The sequence below is a fragment of the Podarcis bocagei genome (genome assembly GCF_964188305.1).
Source record: "Podarcis bocagei genome assembly, chromosome: 6".
Lineage (NCBI taxonomy): Eukaryota > Metazoa > Chordata > Lepidosauria > Squamata > Lacertidae > Podarcis > Podarcis bocagei.
Window position 1 is genome coordinate 94067719 of NC_138130.1, and position 21697 is coordinate 94089415.

The following is a 21697-nucleotide window of genomic DNA, read 5'->3' on the forward strand; positions in this document are numbered from 1 at the left end:
TGAGAACAGGTTGCTGGGCTCTTCTTCTTAACATCCACAAAGGGATGCCCATGTATAGGCTCAGCCCTAGCCCTAACCAGTGCAGTCAGTACCTACGGGACCGCCTCTCCTGTTATGCCCCGCAGAGGACCTTAAGGTCCACAAATGACAACATTTTGGAGGTCCCAAGTGGCAAGGTGGTTAGATTGGTCTCAACTAGGGCCAGGGCCTTTTCAGTACTGGCCCCGACTTAGTGGAACGCTCTGTCCTGCGGGACTTGACATCTTTCTGCAGGGCCTACAAGACAGAGCTGTTCTGCCTGGCCTTTGGTTTGGACTCGGTCTGATCCTTATGTTTCCCTCCCCTTATGGTCTTGATCTATGGGCTACTATTAAAATGGGGCTGCATTTTAAATTGCATTTTAACCTGTATTTTAGATTGGTGTTTTTTTCCTATTATGTTTTTACTGTAATTTTACTGGTGTTAGCCGCCCTGAGCCTGGCTCTGGCCGGGGAGGGCAGGGTATAAATAAAATTATTATTATTATTATTATTATTATTATTATTATTATTATTATTATTATTATTAACATCCACAAAGGGATGTTAATGTGTAGGCTCAGCCCTAGCCCTAACCAGTATAGTCAGTACTATACATTATATGTGAAACACCGCTCGCGTGATTTGCAATGGCATCTGTGCCTGTAGGTGCCTCTTTTCCAAGTGGATATCAGGTGTGTTGAAGGACTGGAGCTTACAGATACAATCACACCCCCTTTTTCATCTCCAAAGGGCTCATTTTGCCTTTGTAAGGAAGAAGAAAGGCCTAGGCTTAGTTTCCTAGCTTCTCCTATGTATTTTTAAAAATTGATGGGCAAGCATGTCTTTTCCCACTGACCCACTAATGCCAGAAACCAAGATTTCTCTGTGCACACTTTGCATCCTTTCAAGCTCCAAGAAAACAAGTGTTTTCATGTTTAAACTTGCTATGAATGGGGAAAGAAATTTGCAAGCCACTGAAGAAAGAAACATCCTTTTTATTTCCACTTCACACATTTTTCAATGCACATTGTCGATCGGATTTGTTATTTGATGGTACTTTACAATATCTGGATTTGAAAGAAACTGGCTTGCGCTGTCCTACTGCGGTTGAGCGTACATCTCTCCAGATTCCCCCTTCCCAGTGATTGCTTGCTGAATGCAACCCCTATTTTCTGGCTTTTCATCCTATGCCACCCTGTGTTCCAGGTCCTGAGAGCAAGAGCTGAATTATACATCCAGAAATACCACAGCCATTCATGAACATCCAAGGCAGCTCAATGTTAGAAGATTCAAGGCACACAAATCAAGTATTTCTGTACATAGTGAATAGTAAAACAATGGAACGCCTTCCCACAATAGGTCATGATAGCCACAGACTTGGGTGACTTTAAAAGAGGATTACACACATTCATGTAAGATAAAGCTATCAGTGGCTACTATTATTTTTTTAAAAAAAATTGGTTCTTCAAATTAAAGTTTTTCAATAGCATATCCAACATACAACATAAAAACAAGATTCCAAAGAATCTCCTGGACTTCATTCCTCCCCTTTGTGGGTCCTATTGTTAGTCAATTCCTCCATCTTTTATAATAATCCAAACCTTTTACATCTCCATTATATCCAAAATTCACCATTAAACTACAAGTGTTATTCCAATCCTACTAACGATTTTAACTGTTTACATTATAAATTTTTCCCATTCCTTATTAAAATTTTGGTCTTCCTGATTTCTGATTCTTTTGGTCATTTTTTGCCATTTTGGCATAATCCATCAACTTAATCTGCCAATTCTTCTATGGTTGGAACTTTATCTTCTTTCCGTCTTGAGAGATGCAGAGATCAGTGGCTACTATTATCAATGGCTGTGTTATCTGCTCTCTTTCAGAGGCTGTATGCTTCTAGTTCAGGGGTCAGCAAACTTTTTCAGCAGGGGGTCGGTCCACTGTCCCTCAGACCTTGTGGGGGGGCAGACTATATTTTGGGGAAAAAGAAAAGAAGAAGAACGAATTCCTATGCCCCACAAATAACCCAGAGATGCATTTTAAATAAAAGCACACATTCTACTCATGTAAAAACACCAGGCAGGCCCCACAAATAACCCAGAGGTGCATTTTAAATAAAAGCACACATTCTACTCATGTAAAAACACCAGGCAGGCCCCACAAATAACCCAGAGATGCATTTTAAATAAAAGCACACATTCTACTCATGTAAAAACACCAGGCAGGCCCCACAAATAACCCAGAGGCAGTGGCGTAGCGTGGGTTGTCAGCACCCGGGGCAAGGCAAGTAATTTGCGCCCCCTAACCCGTGGATTTGCGCCCCCTAACCCCCAGATGTTGCGCCCGGTGCGGCCGGCCCCCCCTGCACCCCCACGCTACGCCACTGCCCAGAGGTGCATTTTAAATAAAAGCACACATTCTACTTATGTAAAAACATGCTGATTCCCGGACTGTCCGCAGGCCAGATTTAGAAGGTGATTGGGCTGGCCCCAGGCCCTGGGCCTTAGTTTGCCTACCCAAAAAAGTTCTAGTTGCTGGAAGCCGCAAGGTGGTAAAGCCACAAGGAGGGAATCACTGGCCTGTGAGCGCTGCAATTGGAGAACAACCTCTACCAAAGGCGTCATGGACTTTGAAGAAACATGAACACAGGATGAAAGGGAGAAACGAGCTAAGAGAACGGCACATTTGGCAAACCCTCGCCGTGAACAACTCCTGCCTGAAAACCTATGGCCCCACTGTGGAAAGATGTGGAGATCCAGAATTGTCCTCCACAGTCCCTTACGGATACACGGTTAAGACCGTATTCAAGGAAGACAATCTTACTTGACTATGAGTGATTGCCAAAGAAGAAGAAGAAGTTGCTGGAAGCCACAAGGTGGGAAAGTGATGTTGCCTCGAGGTTCTGCTTGCCCGATTGGGTCAGATCCTTAGAAGTGTGAGCATAAGCTCTGCATCTGAAACAGGGTTTTCCTACATCAACCCATTTGCAGCTGGCGCTGTCTGAGAATTCTGATGGAAACAGAAATGTGAGCAGAAATGGCTGGTGTTTGCTTATTCATCTCACGTCCAGAACAGAAAGCAATACAGCATACACAATCAGAATTCACTGTTGTTGCTTTCAGTCCTCAAGTGATGACCCACCCATTTGAATCGTGTTTCCCTGGAATCACGTAAGGACAACATGATTAATTACGTAAAATTGCATCACAGGGGACAGCAGGTTGAATTATGTTGTTTTTGTCTGAAGTCAAACTGCAGCAGAGCGGATGCAGCACTGCACATGCTCAATGGAAATCAATGCCTTCTAACATCCCTAGCTGCAGCCCCTTGGGTAGCTCGGTTGGTTAGAGCTTGGTGCTGATAACATGAAGGTTGCAGGTTCGATCCCTGTACGAGACAGCTGCACATTCCTGCCCTGCCAGGCATTGGACTGGATGATCCTCAGGGCCTCTTGCAACGCCATGGTTCTATGATTCTATGCTGCCAAATTCTACCCCTGAAGATTTGGGATCCTCTGGAATGGTGTGAGAAGTGATGTTGGGAAGCAGGAGAAGAAAACAGTGGAGATCTGGGGGCTAAAAGATCCTCTTGATCCAAGCTACAAGCTTCTGAGAAGCTCTCATGCACCCTGCACCATAAATCAAAAACCACTGCATTGCATCACACCGCCTCTCCAGCCTGTTACCTCACTACCTGAACGCTGAGCCACTTATCCTGTCAAGAAAGGAAGCTAAATGGTTTAGGCAAGGTTTTCTCTTAACAAATCCATGTTGGCAATCCATTTTTCCCTGTAGGTGCTTACAAAATTGAATTTTAACAGTCCTGTTGTCTGACAAAATTTGATTCAAATGCACAGTGCTGCACTCCTAGAGAGTGTTTTGAATGTGTGATGTTTGCTTATGTGCTCACGCAAGAGGGACTTGCAGCTAGGGATGGAAGGGGAACGTCAGTTTTGCTTCTTCCTGTTTCTCATTCTTCCAGTCTTACATCCAGTTCTCCACATTTTGCAGCAACTGGCAAAACGTAAAAAGAAAAGGAACTCATGAAAATTTACCAATATTTCAGGGCACATTCTCCTGGTAATCACACTTTTGAATGCCTTTTTGTGTATTATTTTCACCAATATATTCATTTTTAGGCACAATTTTCCCTAATATATGCATTTTTGATAGATTCAGCACTCAGTGAGATCAGAATTGAATTTCTACCTCATCCCTACCTACAAAAAACATTGGAATGTACTCTCACTTCTTAACAGAAATATTTCTGTTCAGAATTCCAGCCAGACAACCATGTTGTCACTATGATGAAGAGAATTCATTGGAAAGAATGAATGACTAATGGGAAGACTTGTAAGCACTTTACAAGAGAATCAGGGTGAATGTTCAATGTTGTATAACCACCCCACAAAGAAATCAGAGTGAATGCTCAATAAAGTTCAGGTATAGTCTGACCACTGTGCCATGGTGCCAATTTGAATAAAACAAGGGAGAGCGCTGCCCTGCCCCCTGCTGGAAGGTCACTGGGAGGACGGATGGAGCTAAGTGAGTGCAGTCCTGGGTGAGGCCCCCCGATATGGTGGAGGCTGTGCCACCTTCTTCCTTTGCCCAGTGCTTCTGAGGCCTGGGCAGCTGGGCTCTGGGCACAGGAGGCAGCACTGCCTAGACTGGGGACAGCACTGAGAGTCTGAGCTTGCCAGGGCATGACAGCAGGCCTAGCCCCCTCCTCTCCCTGCCCCTCCTCTCCCTACCCGGATGGCAGCACTCCCTCCTCTTCCTGCCCAGATAATAATAATAATAATAATAATAATAATAATAATAATAATAATAATTTTTTGTACCCCGCTCATCCGGCTGGGTTTCCCCAGCCACTCCGGCCAGCTTCCAACAAAGATTAAAAATACATTAAAATGTCACACATTAAAAACTTCCCTGAACAGGGCTGCTTTCAGATGTCTTCTAAATGTCAGGTAGTTGTTTATCACTTTGACATCTGATGGGACGGCGTTCCACAGGGTGGGCACCACTACTGAGAAGGCCCTCTGACTGGTTCATTGTAGCTTTGCTTCTCGCAATGAGGGAACCACCAGAAAGCCCTCGGCGCTGGACTTCAGTGTCCGGGCAGAACGATGGGGGTGGAGATGCTCCTTCAGGTATACTGGACCGAGGCCGTTTAGGGCTTTAAAGGTCAGCACCAACACTTTGAATTGTGCTTGGAAACGTACTGGGAGCCAATGTAGGTCTTTCAAGACCGGTGTTATGTGGTCTCGGTGGCAGCAGGCAGTGGCCAAGTCCTCTCAATGGCAGGAGGCTTCTGAGGCACTGGGTGCAGGCCCAGTCCACTGGAGGGGAGGGGAGGAAGGAGGGTGCCCACTGGGAGAGAGGGAGGTGGGTGAGCAATTGGACACCTTACCTGCACTCTTAGGCAGTGGAGAAGGAGACTGGGGTGACTCAGTTTGGAGAGGGGGAAATATTTGGGGGGTGGGGTTGAAGGGGTCCTGGCCCCTTAGAATTGGTGCCTATCCCACTGTGTCGTTTTCTTTATGCAAGCAAATCAGGATCAATTTTGAATAAATGATTGGTCTAGAAGAGCCTTATATATTTTGTGGTTGGGTAGGTAGGCTTAGATTTTTGGTTCTATGATTCTATAACAGTAAAGCTGAACACTGAGTGGTCCCCGACTTCTTTTGACAATAGGAGCCAAACCAGATACACTAAGAAACAAGAATGTAGATCAGCTTTCTCCATTGACATGTGTTAATATCTGGTGAAACCATTCCTGGAATTGTGGGTGGTGGAGATGGTTCTTTTTTTACTCACTCCAAGGTTTTGCACACTCCAAAGCATGCAGAACAGATTGCGGGACTGCAGTGAAGATGACTGCTATTCATACCAATTTTCACACCACCTGCTGTTTCGAATCCTTCGGAGTGAAAGTCTTTGTGCCACTGCAGCAGCCAACAAAACAAATTCACTGTTTTGGTTAAATGGCATTCTGTTTCATGGTGCTCATCCTCCTCTAATTCAAGGCTGTCTCTGGTATCTCTTTATTATTGTAAATACACAGGAATGTATTGCCTAAAGTCACTGAACTTATCTGTAAGAACTATGTTTGGCTATCTAATGGAAAATCATTCTGCAGATGGCAGCTGTTGTAAATCTTTGAGCCAACAGAAAACCAATTAAATGTTAGCTATCTTTTTTTTTTTCTTCCCCTCCCCTCTCTCTCCTGGCGGACATAATGCAAAGAAACCATCTCATCAATCAAGCAGATGTAAAGTTAATCAGTGCTAGAAAAATAGCACCCAAAATATAGTTATGGACATGTCACAGGAAAATGGAACAAATTGTGTACTCTGGTGTGTGAATGAGCTACTGAATCTCTGCCTGGAAGCAATTTAAGCAAGGGACCGTGCAATGCAGATATGCGCCAGGATCCTGCGCTCTGATCCTCTGCTACCACCTTGGGGGGAGGGGGACACCAGACAGAAACAACCTCTCAGATCAGGAAGGAGATGGCCCTTGAAATGGTATCCCTATCTCTTCAGACTCCCCATCACCACAAAGGCTCATGAGGCCGACCCTGCTTCAGTTTCAGAAGGGATCAGCACTTTTCCCCTCTTCCAATGACTCCAGCCAGATTAATTCAGTTCAGTTTGCATTTTACCTGAAAGAACGCACAACTCAGAAAAGCAGCTACCTTTAGGGTTGCCAAAATGGCCTGAAGTAGCGTCTCCACCCCCATCATTCAGCCCGGACATTGAGGTCCAGCTCCGAGGGCCTTCTGGTGGTTCCCTCCCTGCGAGAAGTGAGGTTACAGGCAGAGGGCCTTCTCGGTGGTGGCACCCACCCTGTGGAACACCCTCCTACCAGATGTCAGGGAAATAAACAATTATCTGACTTTTAGAAGACATCTGAAGGCAGCACTGTTTAGGGAAGTTTTAAATGTTTGGTGTTTTATTGTGTTTTTAATATTCTGCTGGGAGCTGCCCAGAGTGGCTGCAGAAATCCTGCCAGATGGGTGGGGTAGAAATAATAAGTTGTTGTTGTGGTTGTTGTTGTTGTTAATTATTATTACATGTCCAGGAATTCCCAGACATGTCCTCTTTTGGGGGTCCTACATGCCCATCTAGGGGTAATTTTACATTTTGAAGCAAATGTCCTGGGTTTTGGGTGTTTTTTTATATATATCTTTAAAAAATGTACATGGGTGGCTTTGGTTAAGACTCTGATTCAGGTTCTGGTTTTGGTTCTGCCATGGGCAGTCCAAGCTCCAGTTCAGGCTCTGTCTCCAGTGTTTCTGGCTTCGGTTCAGGCTCTGGCACATGTGACCCCAGTTCTGGCTTCTGGCTTTCGTGTGGGAGGCTCTGGTTGAAGAGTAGCAGAGGGGCTAGCAAGCTAATGCCCTAAGAAAGCTCAACAGCTTTTTGTGTCCACATTTTTACCTTTTGAAATATGGCAACCTTAGCTACCTTTTCAAATTCACACTGCTCCAAATTTTGTGTGATGCAGTTTCCTGACTGAAAAAATGTAAAGAAAGAAGAAGTATGATAGGAAAAGTAAAATACACGCCAGTAATGATAACATTACAGAAATGCATTTTGTCTTGGAGGGAATTGCTTACCAAAAAATGTACATGTTGTTATTATTTATTGTTTATTAAATTTATCACAGGGTGGTTTACGGCTTAAAAGCACAAAAAATATGCAACATCATAAAACCAAAACGGAAAACAAAAACAAAGCATGCCCATGCAGGGAGAAAACATAGTCCCCATATCCTCCTGCAAACTGTGCTTGCTCATATATTTACAGTCTTACAGCAGTTTATATCCAAAGATTTCTACCTGGTTTTCAAATGTTCAGAACATACAAGTAAAAGAACAAGCATAAATCCAGCAAATTAAAACATGGTTAAAAGTGAGATTTTAAATATCTAAGGCATTTCAAACTTCTTGATAGTCTTAGATATTTAAATGTCTTAAATATTAGGAGAAAATACGCAGAAAAGTGCTGATGAATTTTAGTGGGGACTAAGACAATTTTGAACCAGTGCAAAAATGTGGCAAACTCAGTTTAAGACTGGGGGTGGGGGGAGGAATGGAGAGAAAGAGAAATGGATAGGCTTGACCATCCTCAAATCTATGTCCGCAGCCGCCACCAAACTGCAGAAACATCACCACACCCAAGGGCTCCTAAAGCAAGCAGCGCCCCTTTGAAAGTCAATGCTGTGTTGTTGCATATCAGGGCTGCCTGTCTTTAAAACAGACTCCAGGTACACTCAAACAGAAATGGTTCAAAGTACCTTACAGCAGACAAAGAGTCCTGCTTGCACTCAGCCCTCCAGGCCCACACGGGCTTCCACATCCCACTTGTCTCTGCAGGAAGTTTCCTCTTCAAGTACTTTGCTCTGAGCCAGGAAGCAACTGAAGGAAGCCAAACGGCTGCTGAAGGTTTAGAGTCTGCTAGCTCCTGGGCCAATATTCGAGATTAGTTGCTCCTGCTTCTAATGTGAGACCCGTTCAGAGCTGTCCGCGGTGCTGATCACTTCCTTGCTCTGATAGTTATCTTTTGGGGACGGTAAAACTAGAAAAGAGGTTCGGTGAAATTAACTTTAGAGACAACCCGTCAGCCAGGAAATTTCTGCTTTGGTGGTGTTGGAGAATATCTCAGCTGTTTATTATGTGCAGATGGGTACACCAGCAAAAACAAGAAGAAAATTGGTTTGTGCGTGGGTTCAAGCCCCATGTTGGACAAACAATTCCCTCACTAGGTGACTCTTGTGGTCCCTTCCAACTCTACAATTCTATGATTCCATGATTCTATGCTTCAGGGTGAGACCCTGCTAGGGTGGAAGGCGAGAATCAGGAAGGAGATGGGTGTTCAGCAATCCAGGCTTGTAGGTTCCCTTCCCTCACCCTCAATCCACTTGTAAAGTGGATCTAATGAGTATTGTTGTAGGTTTTAGGGAAGGGGTCAGCCTGTTACGGAAAAGGAGCAATGCAGCAGCGAGCTGCAGCTGGCTGGAAAGCTAAACAGGATGTGAATGTTTGGGACTGTACCGTGGGAACAAAGGGGCAGTCTATTCACTGTGCTGAGCACCGGATGTTAGCTCAGAGTGTCATTTGACCTGTACAGGAAGTACAGGAGGTGGAGTTTGTCTCTCTGCTGTTGGAGTTTGAACAGAGCAGACATGTTTCTCTGTACTGCTGCAAAGACAGAAATAAAGCCATGTAAATACATTTCTGTCTATCTCTTTCCCCTCCCTGGGGGAGTAGGGAAGAGTGGTGTGTTCTTCTCACGCTTGAGGAGGATCGCCGATCGTGACCTCGCCTGTATCCTGCCGGGAATGCAGACAGGGAGGTCAACCAGGAGATCAAGCCGGGTGCCTGGAGCATGGCCAGTTTCCTCTGATAAGGCTTGATATCCGACACAGCCTGCATGATGCCCTGAGTCCCTTCCAATCCCTGGGGTCCTGCACCCAGGAAGGGTCAAAATCTGCTATAGGATTCTATCGTTGAACTAGGCAATTTAAGACAAGTGTGCTTACCCCTTCATTGGGCAGGCTTTGTTGCGGACTGGCACTGTCCCCTCTTCATGATCCTGTGGCAGTACAAGGTGGGAGGCCTGGTTGGCAGGTGTGGCCTGCAAACGTCCGCACACTGTCCAGGTTGAGCCAATCTTAGCCAGGATACTGTGCAGGACCTCCCCAGGGGTGGGGTCAACTGTGCCAGCAGGCATCACTTGAGTCCGCGCTTGGAGAATAAATATAGGGCCTGCCCAGTCTTCCTCACCCAGTTTGTTGTTGGCCACCTAAACATAACCAAAGCAGTTTCTCTGTGCCATAGGGCAAATGTCTGGGCCTTTCTTCTTCCCACCTGGCTGGGAAAGCAAGCAAGAGGAGTGAAATTGTGTATGAGCTGAGCAAAAGTCAGGCTTGCCAGCTGAGACCAGCTTGCTCTGTGTAGGGCTTTCAGCCTTCGCTAGAAATCTAATGGGGAAGCAGGATTTATCAGGGTGTTGAAGCTGTGAGCCCCTCCATCTTATGCTTGGCTTTCATATGTGTGTAAATAAAACCATCTATCCCAGGCTTCCTCAACCTCAGCCCTCCAGATGTTTTGAGACTACAATTCCCATCATCCTTGACTGCTGGTCCTGCTAGCTAGGGATCATGGGAGTTGTAGGCCAGAAACATCTGGAGGGCCGGTAATGATACATTGGGCCAGAGATTTTGGGTATAATATACAATATGATGATTGGATGAAATTATGGAATGAAAGGTTAAAATTTACGGCGTGTACTGCGTTGAAGGAAAATGTAATGAAAATGGTTTATAGATGGTATATAATGCCAGTTAAACTGGCTAAAATGTATAAAACATGTAATAAGTGTTGGAAATGTAAAGAAAAAGAAGGAACTTTCTATCACATGTGGTGGGAGTGTAAAAGGGTGAAAGGCTTCTGGGAAATGATATATAACGAACTGAAAAAGATGTTGAAATATACGTTTGTTAAGAAACCAGAGGCCTTCCTATTAGGATTGGTAGGTAAGGAAATTAATAAGAAAGATTATAAACTTTTCCAATACGCAGTAACAGCAGCAAGAATACTTCTGGCGCAAAGATGGAAGCAGGAAGAAATCCCAACAGTAGAAGAATGGAGAATGAAATTGACTGAATACGCAGAATTGGATAAACTGACAGGGAAGATTCGATACCAGAGAGATCAAAAGTTTATCGAGGACTGGGGGAGATTTACAGAATATCTGAAAAGCATATGTGATGTACAGACAACGCTTGTTGGTTTTCAAGAGACTCTGTGAAAAATTAAGAAATATTGTAAAAAAGAGAGTAAGAGGGAAGAGGAGTTTGTAAAGGCAATATTAAGTTTAGAAATGCGTTAACAATAGAAATTTTAATGAAAGATTGGCAGAGAAACTGAGGGAAGTCAAAAAATGATGAATGCGTGATAAAATATGAATTGATTGTATAAAAATGTTTGGAAAATGAATAAAAATTATTATTAAAAAAAGAAACATCTGGAGGGCTGACGTTGAGGAATCCTGATCTATCCTAAGGACAATGCACTCTCCATTGACCTTCACTCCAAGGAAAACGAACACTGAGTGACCCCTGGAGTATCTCTTTTTTTAAAAAAAAATATTTATAAAGTTTCAAATATAACAATAAAAAAAGAAAAAAAAACATTCCATTTGAAATAAACATCCAATTCTAATCTTTCCACTTTGAGACTTCCTTCAGTCTATCTGGAAATTTTCATGTTTTCACAATTGTTCACATTTCTTATATCTGTATTGTTATGGGGTTTTTTTTGACCAAAATAATCTTAACAGTTATTATAAAACAAAATTTCTTTCCCTTATTCTCACAGAGTTTCTTGAAAACCTACAAACATTAATTGACCTTCACATATATTTTTAATATACTCTGTAAATTTATTTCAGTCCTCGGTAAATCTCTGGCCTCGCTGGTTCCGAATTCTCCCCTTTAGTTTGTCTAATTCTGCGTATTCCATCAACTACATTCTCCATTCTTCTTTCGTCGGGATTTCTTCTTGTTTCCATTTTTGTGCCACCAAAATTCTTGCCGCTGTTACTGCATATAAAAACAACTTCTCATCCTTCTTTTTTATGTCATTTCTTAGTATTCCTAACAGAAAAGGTTCTGGCTTTTTAACAAAGGTATATTTCAACATTTTTTTCAATTCATTATAAATCATTTCCCAGAAACCTTTCATTTTTTTACATTCCCACCACATATGATAAAATGTTCCTTCTTTCTCCTGACATTTCCAACATTTATTACTCACTTTGTACATCTTTCCAAGTTTTACTGGTGTAACATACCATCTATATAACATTTTCATAACATTTTCTTTTATTGTAGTACATGCAGTAAATTTCATTCCTTCTTTCCATAATCTTATCCAATCATCAAATTGAATATTATAACCAAAATCTTTGGCCCACTGAATCATTGCAACTTTAACCTCTTCATCCTTAGTATGCCACTCAAGTAATAATTTATACATTTTTGATAAAATTTTAACATCATTATTCATGATTTCTTTTTGAAATCTAGATTTTTCATCTTGAAAACCTCTTTCCAGCATCTCTTTTTTAAACATCGCATTCACTTGGAAGTAGTGTAACCAATCAAACACATATTCTTTAACTTCATCGTATGGCTTCAATTTCCATTTATTTCCTTCTTTTATAATTAAATTCTCATATGTAATCCAACTCCCCGTCATATTGATCTTCTTAACACTCATTGCCTCCAATGGCGACAGCCAGAATGGAGTTTTAAATTCTAATAAATTTTTGTACCTATTCCATACTTCAATCAGGGGACCTCGGAAAATGTGATTTTCAAAACCTTTATGCACTCTTTTTTTCTCGTACCATAAATATGCGTGCCAACCAAATCTATTATCATATCCTTCTAAATCCAAAAGTTCTGAGTTTTCCAACTTTATCCATTCTTTCACCCAGCAAAGACATGCAGCCTCGAAATATAACTTTAGGTCTGGCAGGGCAAAGCCTCCTCTATCTTTTGCATCCGTTAAAATCTTAAATTTTATTCTAGGCTTCTTGCCCTGCCAGACATATCTTGATAATGCTCTTTGCCATTCTTTAAATATCGTAACACCTTTAATTATTGGTATTGATTGAAATAAAAACAACATTTTTGGTAGCACATTCATTTTTACCGTTGCAATTCTTCCCCAAAATGACAACTTCATTCTTCCCCACACTTCCAGGTCCTTCCTAATCTTGTTCCAGACTGGTACATAATTATTTTAAAAAAGATCAATACACTGACCCCTGGAGTATCTCATCGCCCAGAGATTGGTTTGGAGCATACTAGTATGTTGTCTGGTGGCTGGTAGGCAGCAACAGGAGAGATTGTTTGCCCCAGGGTAGCAGCCTTTAGCTAGACATGTCTCCCCACCCGACCCCTTGGGCAATGGGAGGGGAGTGCATACACTCATGGTGCCTTGATGGGTTCCTTTTTTGCTTATTTGCTGCGGGGCTAACTAGTGTTCCTAACACATATCTAGTGCGATGTGTGGGCATTTTGTGATTATTATTATTATTATTATTATTATTATTATTATTATTTGCTTTTTTGATGGATTGCTTGCATTTGTTGCATCTTCCTTTTCTATTAATATGCTGCTTACTGCCTTTGGGCCAAAAGAAGAAGAAGTAGTGTTATATAAATAAAGCATAACATAACACAACGCCTAGCATGACACAATATCTGCTAAAGCACTATCTGTCAGAGATCTGGCAGCTGTTGTGGCGTGAGAGGCAGCTTCTGTCATTATGATGTGAGCTGCAAACAGCTTTAGGTAAAGTGAACGAGACTGGACTGCCAGCTAATGAATGAACTCATTAACCTCTGTGACATCAGCGATAGATTGGCATACGCGGTGGAATGGGGAGGGCCCGACGAGCGGAATAACTGGAATAGGAGAACTTGCCACTTCCCTGGGCAAGAGGTAATTGCTGGGCTTTCTGGAATCAAACTGAAGCCTTTTAGAAAGTGACATTTGTTGCACAACACTTCCACGACCCTCCATGTTTGTCTGCCCGTTGCCACGGCTTGAGGCAAAGAAGAAAACTGTTCTTAGGGAAGGTTGTGCAAGCTGATAGGCGCAGCTGGTTTATTATTTTAAAGACAGAGCCGAAGTGCCTTCCATGAGCAGCTGCTTGGGCCCAGTGCTCTTAGTAGTGCCAAATGCCTGGGTTTAGCTGACATTTTAATTTCCCAGACAGCCTCAGTTTTATTCATTTATTTGGGCAATTCCTATACAGTGGACCCTTGGGTAACGTAACTTTCAGGTTGCAAACGCAGCAAATTTCATCGGGCATGCGCAGAACCGCTCTGCACACCACGCACATGCGCAGAAGCGCTCTATCACGCCGTGTGTGTACGCAGAAGCAGCATCTCATGTTGCGAACTTTTCGGGGTTCGTAAGGACACCCGGAACGAATTAAGTTTGTATCCGGGGGGTCCACTGTACAGTGGTACCTCTGGTTGTGAATGGGATCCATTCTGGAGGGCTGTTTGCAACATGAAAAGAATGCAACATGCAGTGGCGCGTCTGCGTACATGCGGGTTGTGATTCGACGCTTCTGCGCATGCGCGTGACGTCATGTGCGTCTGCGCATGCGCGAGTGGAAGAACCCGGAAGTAACCCTTTCCAGTACTTCCGGGTCGCTGCGGGACATAACCTGAAAGAACGTAACCTGAAGCGGACATAACATGAGGTATGACTGTACTTCCCTTTGCACAAGCCATAGGGCAGTTTGCAACAAAGCCAAAGGAAATAAACAGAAAGCATAAAACCCATAAGCGGGGTGGGGAGGAAGGGAAAGGGTGAAATGGAGTGGCTGGAATCCTGAACAGCAGAACTCCATACTGCGACATTTTGTTGCAGGTGCAGTGTATATCCTACATAACTCTCATTTTCACTTCTCACTTCCTCCTGGGTTAGGGTCACAAGCATTGCCAACATGGCACCCATGGATGCCAGTGTGCCTCCCATTGCTTCCTACAGTGCCTGTGGAAAGTATTAGTAAATATCTCCTCAAAAATCCACAATGCACAAGTGGCTTTTTTTGCTCTTCCTGCCCAGTTACTTTTGGCACTTTTTTGGCTGCTCCTATATGGGACAAGTCCCCTTAAACATGCCCCAATTTCTTCAGATGCCAGGATTAGACACCCACCCGCCCTTCCATTCTGATGAGCCCTTCCATGTTCTGAGTGAACATGGCTGTGGCAAGAGTAGTGACATTTTTTCCATTGACAGGTGTGAGGCATGCCCACATCATTTTGTAGTCTCATGGCTTTTCCCGCTCATTTGGGTGTGGCAGCCATACCTCCATGGCAGCCATTTTGGGTTGGGCCATACATCCTGTGGCGGCCATTTTGGGTAAGCCTCGTCCTCTCAGCACCAAGTTTATGTCTTTTGCATGTAACACTTTTTCAAAATTCCAACTGTGCCCACTAGTCCAAAAAGGTTAGTTTAAATAACATAAATAATAAAATTTTATTAAAGCTTTTTTCATAATACAGTCAGATAAAAGAAAGTAATCTAAATAACAGAGAAAGAACGAGAAAAGAAAAGGCGTTTGTTTAGAGCAGATTAAGGGATTAATTAGATGGGATTCTTTACTCTTTTCCTGCCAGCTCTTTTTCCACTCCAAACCACCCACCCACAACACACAGCTTTTTCATATTTAGGGTTCCTAGACCTGTGATTCTTCCCTCACAAATAGGTGCTTGGAACAGTGCAGGAAAAGAGGAGACTGAGAGGAGATACGATAGCCGTCTTCAAATCTCTCAAGGGCTGTCACATGGAAGAGGGAACATTCTTGTTTTCTCCTGCTCTGGAGAGAAGGACTTGAACCCATGGCTTCAAGTTACCAAAATAAGATTCCAATTAAGCATTCAGGGGGGGATTTTCTGACAGTAAGAGCTGTTCGGCAGTGGAACAGACTCCCAAAAGATGTGGTGGGCTCTCCTTCCTTGGAGGTTTTTAAGCAGAGGTTGGGTGGCCATCTGTCATGGATGCTTTAGCTGAGATTCCTGCATTGCGAGGGGTTGGACTAGATGACCCTTGGGACCCTTCCAGCTCTAAGATTCTATGATTCCAGGAATAGGTGAAGCAGGTTAGCAAGTGAAATGTGAACAGTAACAAGAAGGGAAAACGCACACCCCTTCCCTCCCTCTGCTGCTTCTCCATTCCAAATCACAAAGTGCCCCTTCTTGAAACAAAATGGCCGCCTGCAGTGGGTTATACTCATTTTTATGTAACGGGCACTTAGGCCCTCCATCTAGCCTATATGGATGTAGGACCAAGTATAGCTGCAATTAAACGCACTTCAGCGAATGGCACCATTCCCAATTTAAAACCGTTATGTAATGCTAATTGCCGTGTTCTTTCCGAGTGGGTGGCAAAATGGAAGATAACATAAAGAATACAAAGCCATGCGGAGTTTTTTCTCTCTCTCCATAATAAAAAACCCCCATAGCACTAAAGCGTTCAGACTTGCCCCCTTTTTTTTACAGCAACAATAAAGAAGCCTTGTAATTCATATTTTGTTAGAAAATGGCCTATACACTTAGTTGCCATGGTTACTTGATACAGCTCTGTAGATGCTGTTGTATACTGGCAATCAAGCTTCGGGTACAAGTGTTAGAATTTCTAGGGCAGTGATCGGGAGACAAAGGAGACCTACGAATTTGTTTCCTGCGAGCCACAAACCTTATTGTCAAAACAGCCACAGGCCAATGCGGTAGGGTGACTATAATGCTCTCTTTGAACTAGAGGGATCTTGAATTTACGAATCTGCATTTAATCATAGAACTGACAGGCTGACTTGGAGAAAAGCAGGAAAGTCTCTGGGCACGCACAGAGTGCTTTCCTCCTGAGAGCAGTAATGCTGGTTTTCTGGAGCAACTTTGAACTTGCAAAATTTCCAGACATTTCTCTGCTACTTTACGTTGCCTGGCTGGTGCCCTTAAATTCTGGTAATGCTTCTTGCTTGCCTGAATGGAGGATACAGAGGGGTTTGTGTGTAGAAACTACTGTACAGGTGTAATATTTATATGCATTGCTCCACCCACTTTTGCCTCTGACCCCACCCACCACTGGCATGTGGTTCCTGGAAGCTTGCCTAGAAAGGAATGCAAGACTGGACAAGGTTCTCCAACCACACATCAGTGCCAGCGTCAAAAGTAGGTGCAGCTATAAAAGAGTCTCCCCTCCTTTCAGTATCCAGTCTATTTCTCCATCTAGCCCAGAATACCCTCCTTCTCAAACAGACAGCAACTCTCCAGGTCTGTCTAGATCTAGGTTGTCCACCTCTGCCCTATCACGAAATTCAAACCCATTGTCCGCAGACTGTGTAGTCTGCTGAAACTTTGGAACTCCCTGCATATTGGCATCAGTCGGGCTTTTGTATGTTGGCACCCATCAGTCTCGAGAGGCAATGGAGTGCGCCTCTGGGGGTGAAGTCAAACTGCTGCTGAACCACTGTGGCTCCTGTGACTGCAGAGACTTGTAACTCATAACTGCATTAACAGCAATGATGTTACCTCTCTGGGGTGCAAGCCCGGGCGGTGTGTCTGGAGGTCCTGGGCTGCCCAGATGACAAGACTTCATTGTATTCTTTTCAGCAACTGCTTAGAACATGTTTGTTTAGGCAAGCCTAACATGTATGAGGGAAGCGGGTGGCGCTGTGGGTTAAACCACAGAGCCTAGGACTTGCCAATCAGAAGGTCAGCGGTTTGAATCCCCACGACGGGGTGAGCTCCCGTTGCTCAGTCCCTGCTCCTGCCAACCTAGCAGTTCTAAAGCATGTCAAAGTGCAAGCAGATAAATAGGTACTGCTCTGGCGGGAAGGTAAACGGCGTTTCCGTGAGCTGCTCTGGTTCGCCAGAAGCGGCTTAGTCATGCTGGCCACATGACCCAGAAGCTGTACACCGGCTCCCTCGGCCCACAGAGCGAAATGAGCGCCGCAACCCCAGAGTCGGTCACGACTGGACCTAAGGTCAGGGATCCCTTTACCTCTACCTTTACCAACATGTATGAGTTACATGGGTGCCTCTTTCGCATCGCCTATCTAGTTTGATATTGTTTCGAACGTTTTTAAAACACCTGTTCTTTATGGAGACTTTTAATGTTTTATTTCCTATTTCTGTCAACCATTTAATGGTTTCTTTACAACAAAGTGGGATATAAATGTTTGTTAAATGGATACAACAAATGGTTTGAATCCAGACATAACGAGCCTCAAAGCGACGTGGTTCCAGATTTGTCAATTGTGTTAAAATACTATCTTTTGTACAGCAGCGGTGACCAGAGGGACCGAACAACACAACAGGAGCAAGGCTATAATCACCACCCTCATCATCATGGTCGTCACTCACCAAATCCATCATCACCTTCAATCTCATTGTCATCCTCATCACCAGTTTCTCACATGCATACTGTATAAGGTAGTCCTACCTTGATCCTTTATACATCCTTTATACATCCAGAGAGAGAGGTTGGGTTGGGTGGGTTGGGTTGGGTTGGGTTGTAAGAATAGCAATATCACATTTTTCACAAGCCTGGAACATCATCACCATGTTCTGTGGCCAAGGTTTTTGTAACTCCCTTTGCATAGGGACCAGGGAATAGGTATTTTAAATGAGAAGAAGATGGGGGTGATCCCAAAGAAGCAGTGAGGTTTCTCTGGCCCAGAGTCTGAATGTAGCCCTCAAGATTCTCTCCAGGCCTGGAGAGGATTCTCACCCCCCTGCCCTGCCTCACATTCCCCTTGAGTGCTTTTCCCTGACTGCAGTGCATCCTTGAACCCTGAAAATACCTTTGGCTTGCATGGAATGAGAATAGAAAGGGGTTTGTGAGTGGGCTAGAAGCTAGCCCACTGTTCACAGGTAACGTTTACATTAATTGCTCCTCCCACTTTTTCCTCCGACCCCGCCCACCACTGCCATATGGAAAAAGATTCCCCATCCCTATGCTGAAACATTACAGCACCTCAGTTATTCTCCCCACCCCATCTTTTTTCAAACCTCTATTATTATTATTTTAGAAAGTCAAATTCCTGTAGACTTTTCAGAGAAACACGGAGACCCTATGAATCTTCAGCTAAGTCAGTATGCGTTCGTATTACTGCATCAGACTGTCGTCTTCTGCTATTTGTTTTTCAGCAGCCGATGAAGTCATTTCTCTTACTTCATTCGCCATCACTTGCGCTCACTGCCTGGTGGTCGGAAAAAAGGCTGCAGCAGCTTCATGTGCAACTCACCCCAATTCAACCTCAGTGCATTTGTGAAAAGGGCTGCGTCCATAAATGAGTACATTAAGGACCAGGCCTTGAATCAATAGGATGAGGAAGAGTGGAGCTCCTACAAGGGTTAAATGTTTAGGTCACCGCTGCTTGCTTCTTTATGGCATTTGCCACCCTCTATATCATTTCTCCAAGTTTACACTGCAAAGAGAATACTAGCAAGATATACAATAAAATAATACGCAGGGTGGCTACATTCTTCCTTCTCTGTCAGAGGCAGCATGCCTTTGAATGCCAGTGGCTGGGACCCATGAGTCCTGTTTTCAGACTTTCCAGGGGTGACCTGTGTTGAGAACAGGATCCTCAACCAGATTGTCCTTTGGTCTGATCCAGAAGGGCATTTCTCATGTCCTAAGTGGCAGAGCACAAGGGAGAGCAAAGTGATCAAGGAGATAGAGCAACTCCCATGAGAAAAAAATGCAACATTTGGGGGTGGGTTTTTTTTTTAGTAAGAAGTGACATGATAGAAGTGTGCAATATTATGCAATGTGGATAAGGAGAAACCTCTCTCATTCTAGAACTTACGGTTGTCCAATGGTCAGATTAAAGACACCATACATAGTTGAACTATGGAATTCACTCTCCCACAGGAGAGCATGGTGGTCACCAACTTGAATGGTTTAACTAGAGGAGTAGGCAGATTCATGGAGGATAAGGCTAAAAATGGCTACTATTCCATTTGGCCATGTTCTTTCTCCACTGCCAGAGGCAACATGCCTCTGAATGCTGAGAATCACAAGTGGCAAGAGTCGTGTCTTGTTTGCGAGCTTCCCATAGGCGCCTGGTTGACCATTGCTGAACTAATTGGGTCATTGGTTGGATCCAACAATAAATAACACAGTTAAATATCAGCAGTGGAAACTTACTTATTTATTACATATATATACCACCTTTACCTTCCAAGGAACTCAAGGTGGGGGTACATGGTTCTCCTCCTCCCCATTTCATTCTCACAACAACCCTGAGAGGTAGGTTAGGCTAAGAGATAGCAACTGGCCCAAGGTCACCCAGTGAGCTTCATGGCTGATTGGGAATTCGAACCCTGCCCTCCCAGGTCCTCCCAGGTTATAACACTATAACCATTACTGCACCCGCTTCCTGAAGAGAGCACCAAGGGGTCTTCTGGTCCAGAGCCAAGCATATTTCCTTTCTGTCCATTCCCCTTGAGTGTACTGACTGCCCTGGGAAGTAGGTGCTGGGAAGGATGAAGTCTCTGGTGTAGAGGCTGCTTGACCCTTAAAGGAATTTGTTCAGGGGTTACTATGCTTGGGGGTCCCAGTTTGGGGGTATCTGACTCAAGATTATTCTCCTTCTTCTTCTTCTTCTTCTTCTTCTTCTTCTTCTTCTTCTTCTTCTTCTTCTTCTTCCTTTACTCACAAAAGTGATTCAAAGAGCCTTGCAACACAATACATCTCAGTGGTTGGGACTTGGGCTTGGTGTTGAGAACCTTGGTCTGAGTTATGGAATTTGCTACCACAATTCTGAACCACAATGTGTAGTGGAGTAAAAGGGGATCAGAACATTTCATGGAGGTTAAGGCTATCAGTGGCCACCAACCCTGATGGCTGTGCTCTGAATGAAAGTCACTGGGGGGGTGATGACTGGAAGAGTCATCATCCTGCTCATGGGATTCCCATAGTTATCTAGTTGGCCCCTGTGAGAACAGAACGCTGGATCAAATGGGCCTCTGATTTGATCCAGCAGGACTCCTCTTGTGTTTTTTTATTCACATTCTTATGGGTTCATCATTTCTGGGGCTTGTGCCACTGGTCCTTCTGGTTTATCTGGCCACTTGTCCTTTGGGTCTGATTGCAGGGCTGCTGCCCAGGGTTAGGTTCATGATATGGTACTCTCAGCCAAGTGTGTGAGCTGGTTAAATAAAGGAAACCCAAGATCTTACTGTATCTGTGCGACAAGGATGAAGCACCCCCTGCAGCAGCTTCCTTGTCCAGCCACAGCTCTTGTTTGGCCAGGGTCCCCTTGCTATTCCCAAGGACGCATGCCAATAATTCTCTTCAATGATTCACAGCAGCCCCGTCCTCACAGAGAGTCTGCTCCTTTTATTTATCTTTGCAGCGATGGCTGGGCAGACAGATACGATGTGACAGAAGGATACCAGCGCGAGGCTGTTGGCGGAATAACAATCAAGCTTCAGTCTCCGGATGTGAAATGGTTTGATGATTATTACCTGCAGCTTCAGCCAGAAACCAACCACCGAAACCCGTGGTTTCAGGAATTTTGGCAACACCGTTTCCAGTGCCGGCTGAAGGGATCCCCTCAGGAGAATACGAAATTCAATAAGACCTGCAGCAGTAAGCATCTTTATTCTTACATGTCTGTTTATTTGAAACCAATGAAGTCCAAGCTGTTAATTGCTTCTGGGATTATGGGAACTGGAGGAATCAATGTCAGGATGAAGGTATGGTGATGTTAAGTGTCTTTTGTGCCAATGAGCTGGGGGAAGACTGAAACAACAGCTTCATGTGGTAACAAAAAGGTTGAGCATAGTTTCTATTCTATTATTTTTCTATATTCTGGAATTTGGTTTTGTTTTGCGGCAGTTGTTCTTATTTTATTTTATCTTGTCACACACCACTTTGATGGCCTCAGGCTGTGCAGCGTTTTACTAATTTGTAAAATAAACTTATAAATATAAAGTATCAGTCAGATACTTTTCCGCTCTTCCAGCATCAGAGATTATTTCATTTCTAACTTAAGGGTTAGCTCTGATACTTTCAAAAAGTCAGCTAGCCAAGAGGGGTATGGGCGGAAGTGTTGCTTAGCA

General features: G+C 43.9%; 1 protein-coding gene across 4 annotated transcripts in view; it reads left to right on the forward strand.

Annotated features, from left to right (window-relative positions):
* Positions 1-21697, forward strand: part of GRM5 (glutamate metabotropic receptor 5) — a 346127-nt gene that overhangs the window by 191530 nt on the left and 132900 nt on the right. For all 4 annotated transcript variants that reach the window (XR_014008886.1, XM_081197312.1, XM_081197314.1 and 1 more), the window contains exon 4: positions 20989-21224. Coding sequence is in view for 3 of the 4 variants with exons in the window: in XM_081197312.1 (XP_081053438.1) it covers positions 20989-21224 (236 nt within the window). In the remaining variant the exon portion in view is untranslated. The remainder of the gene's footprint in view (positions 1-20988; positions 21225-21697) is intronic.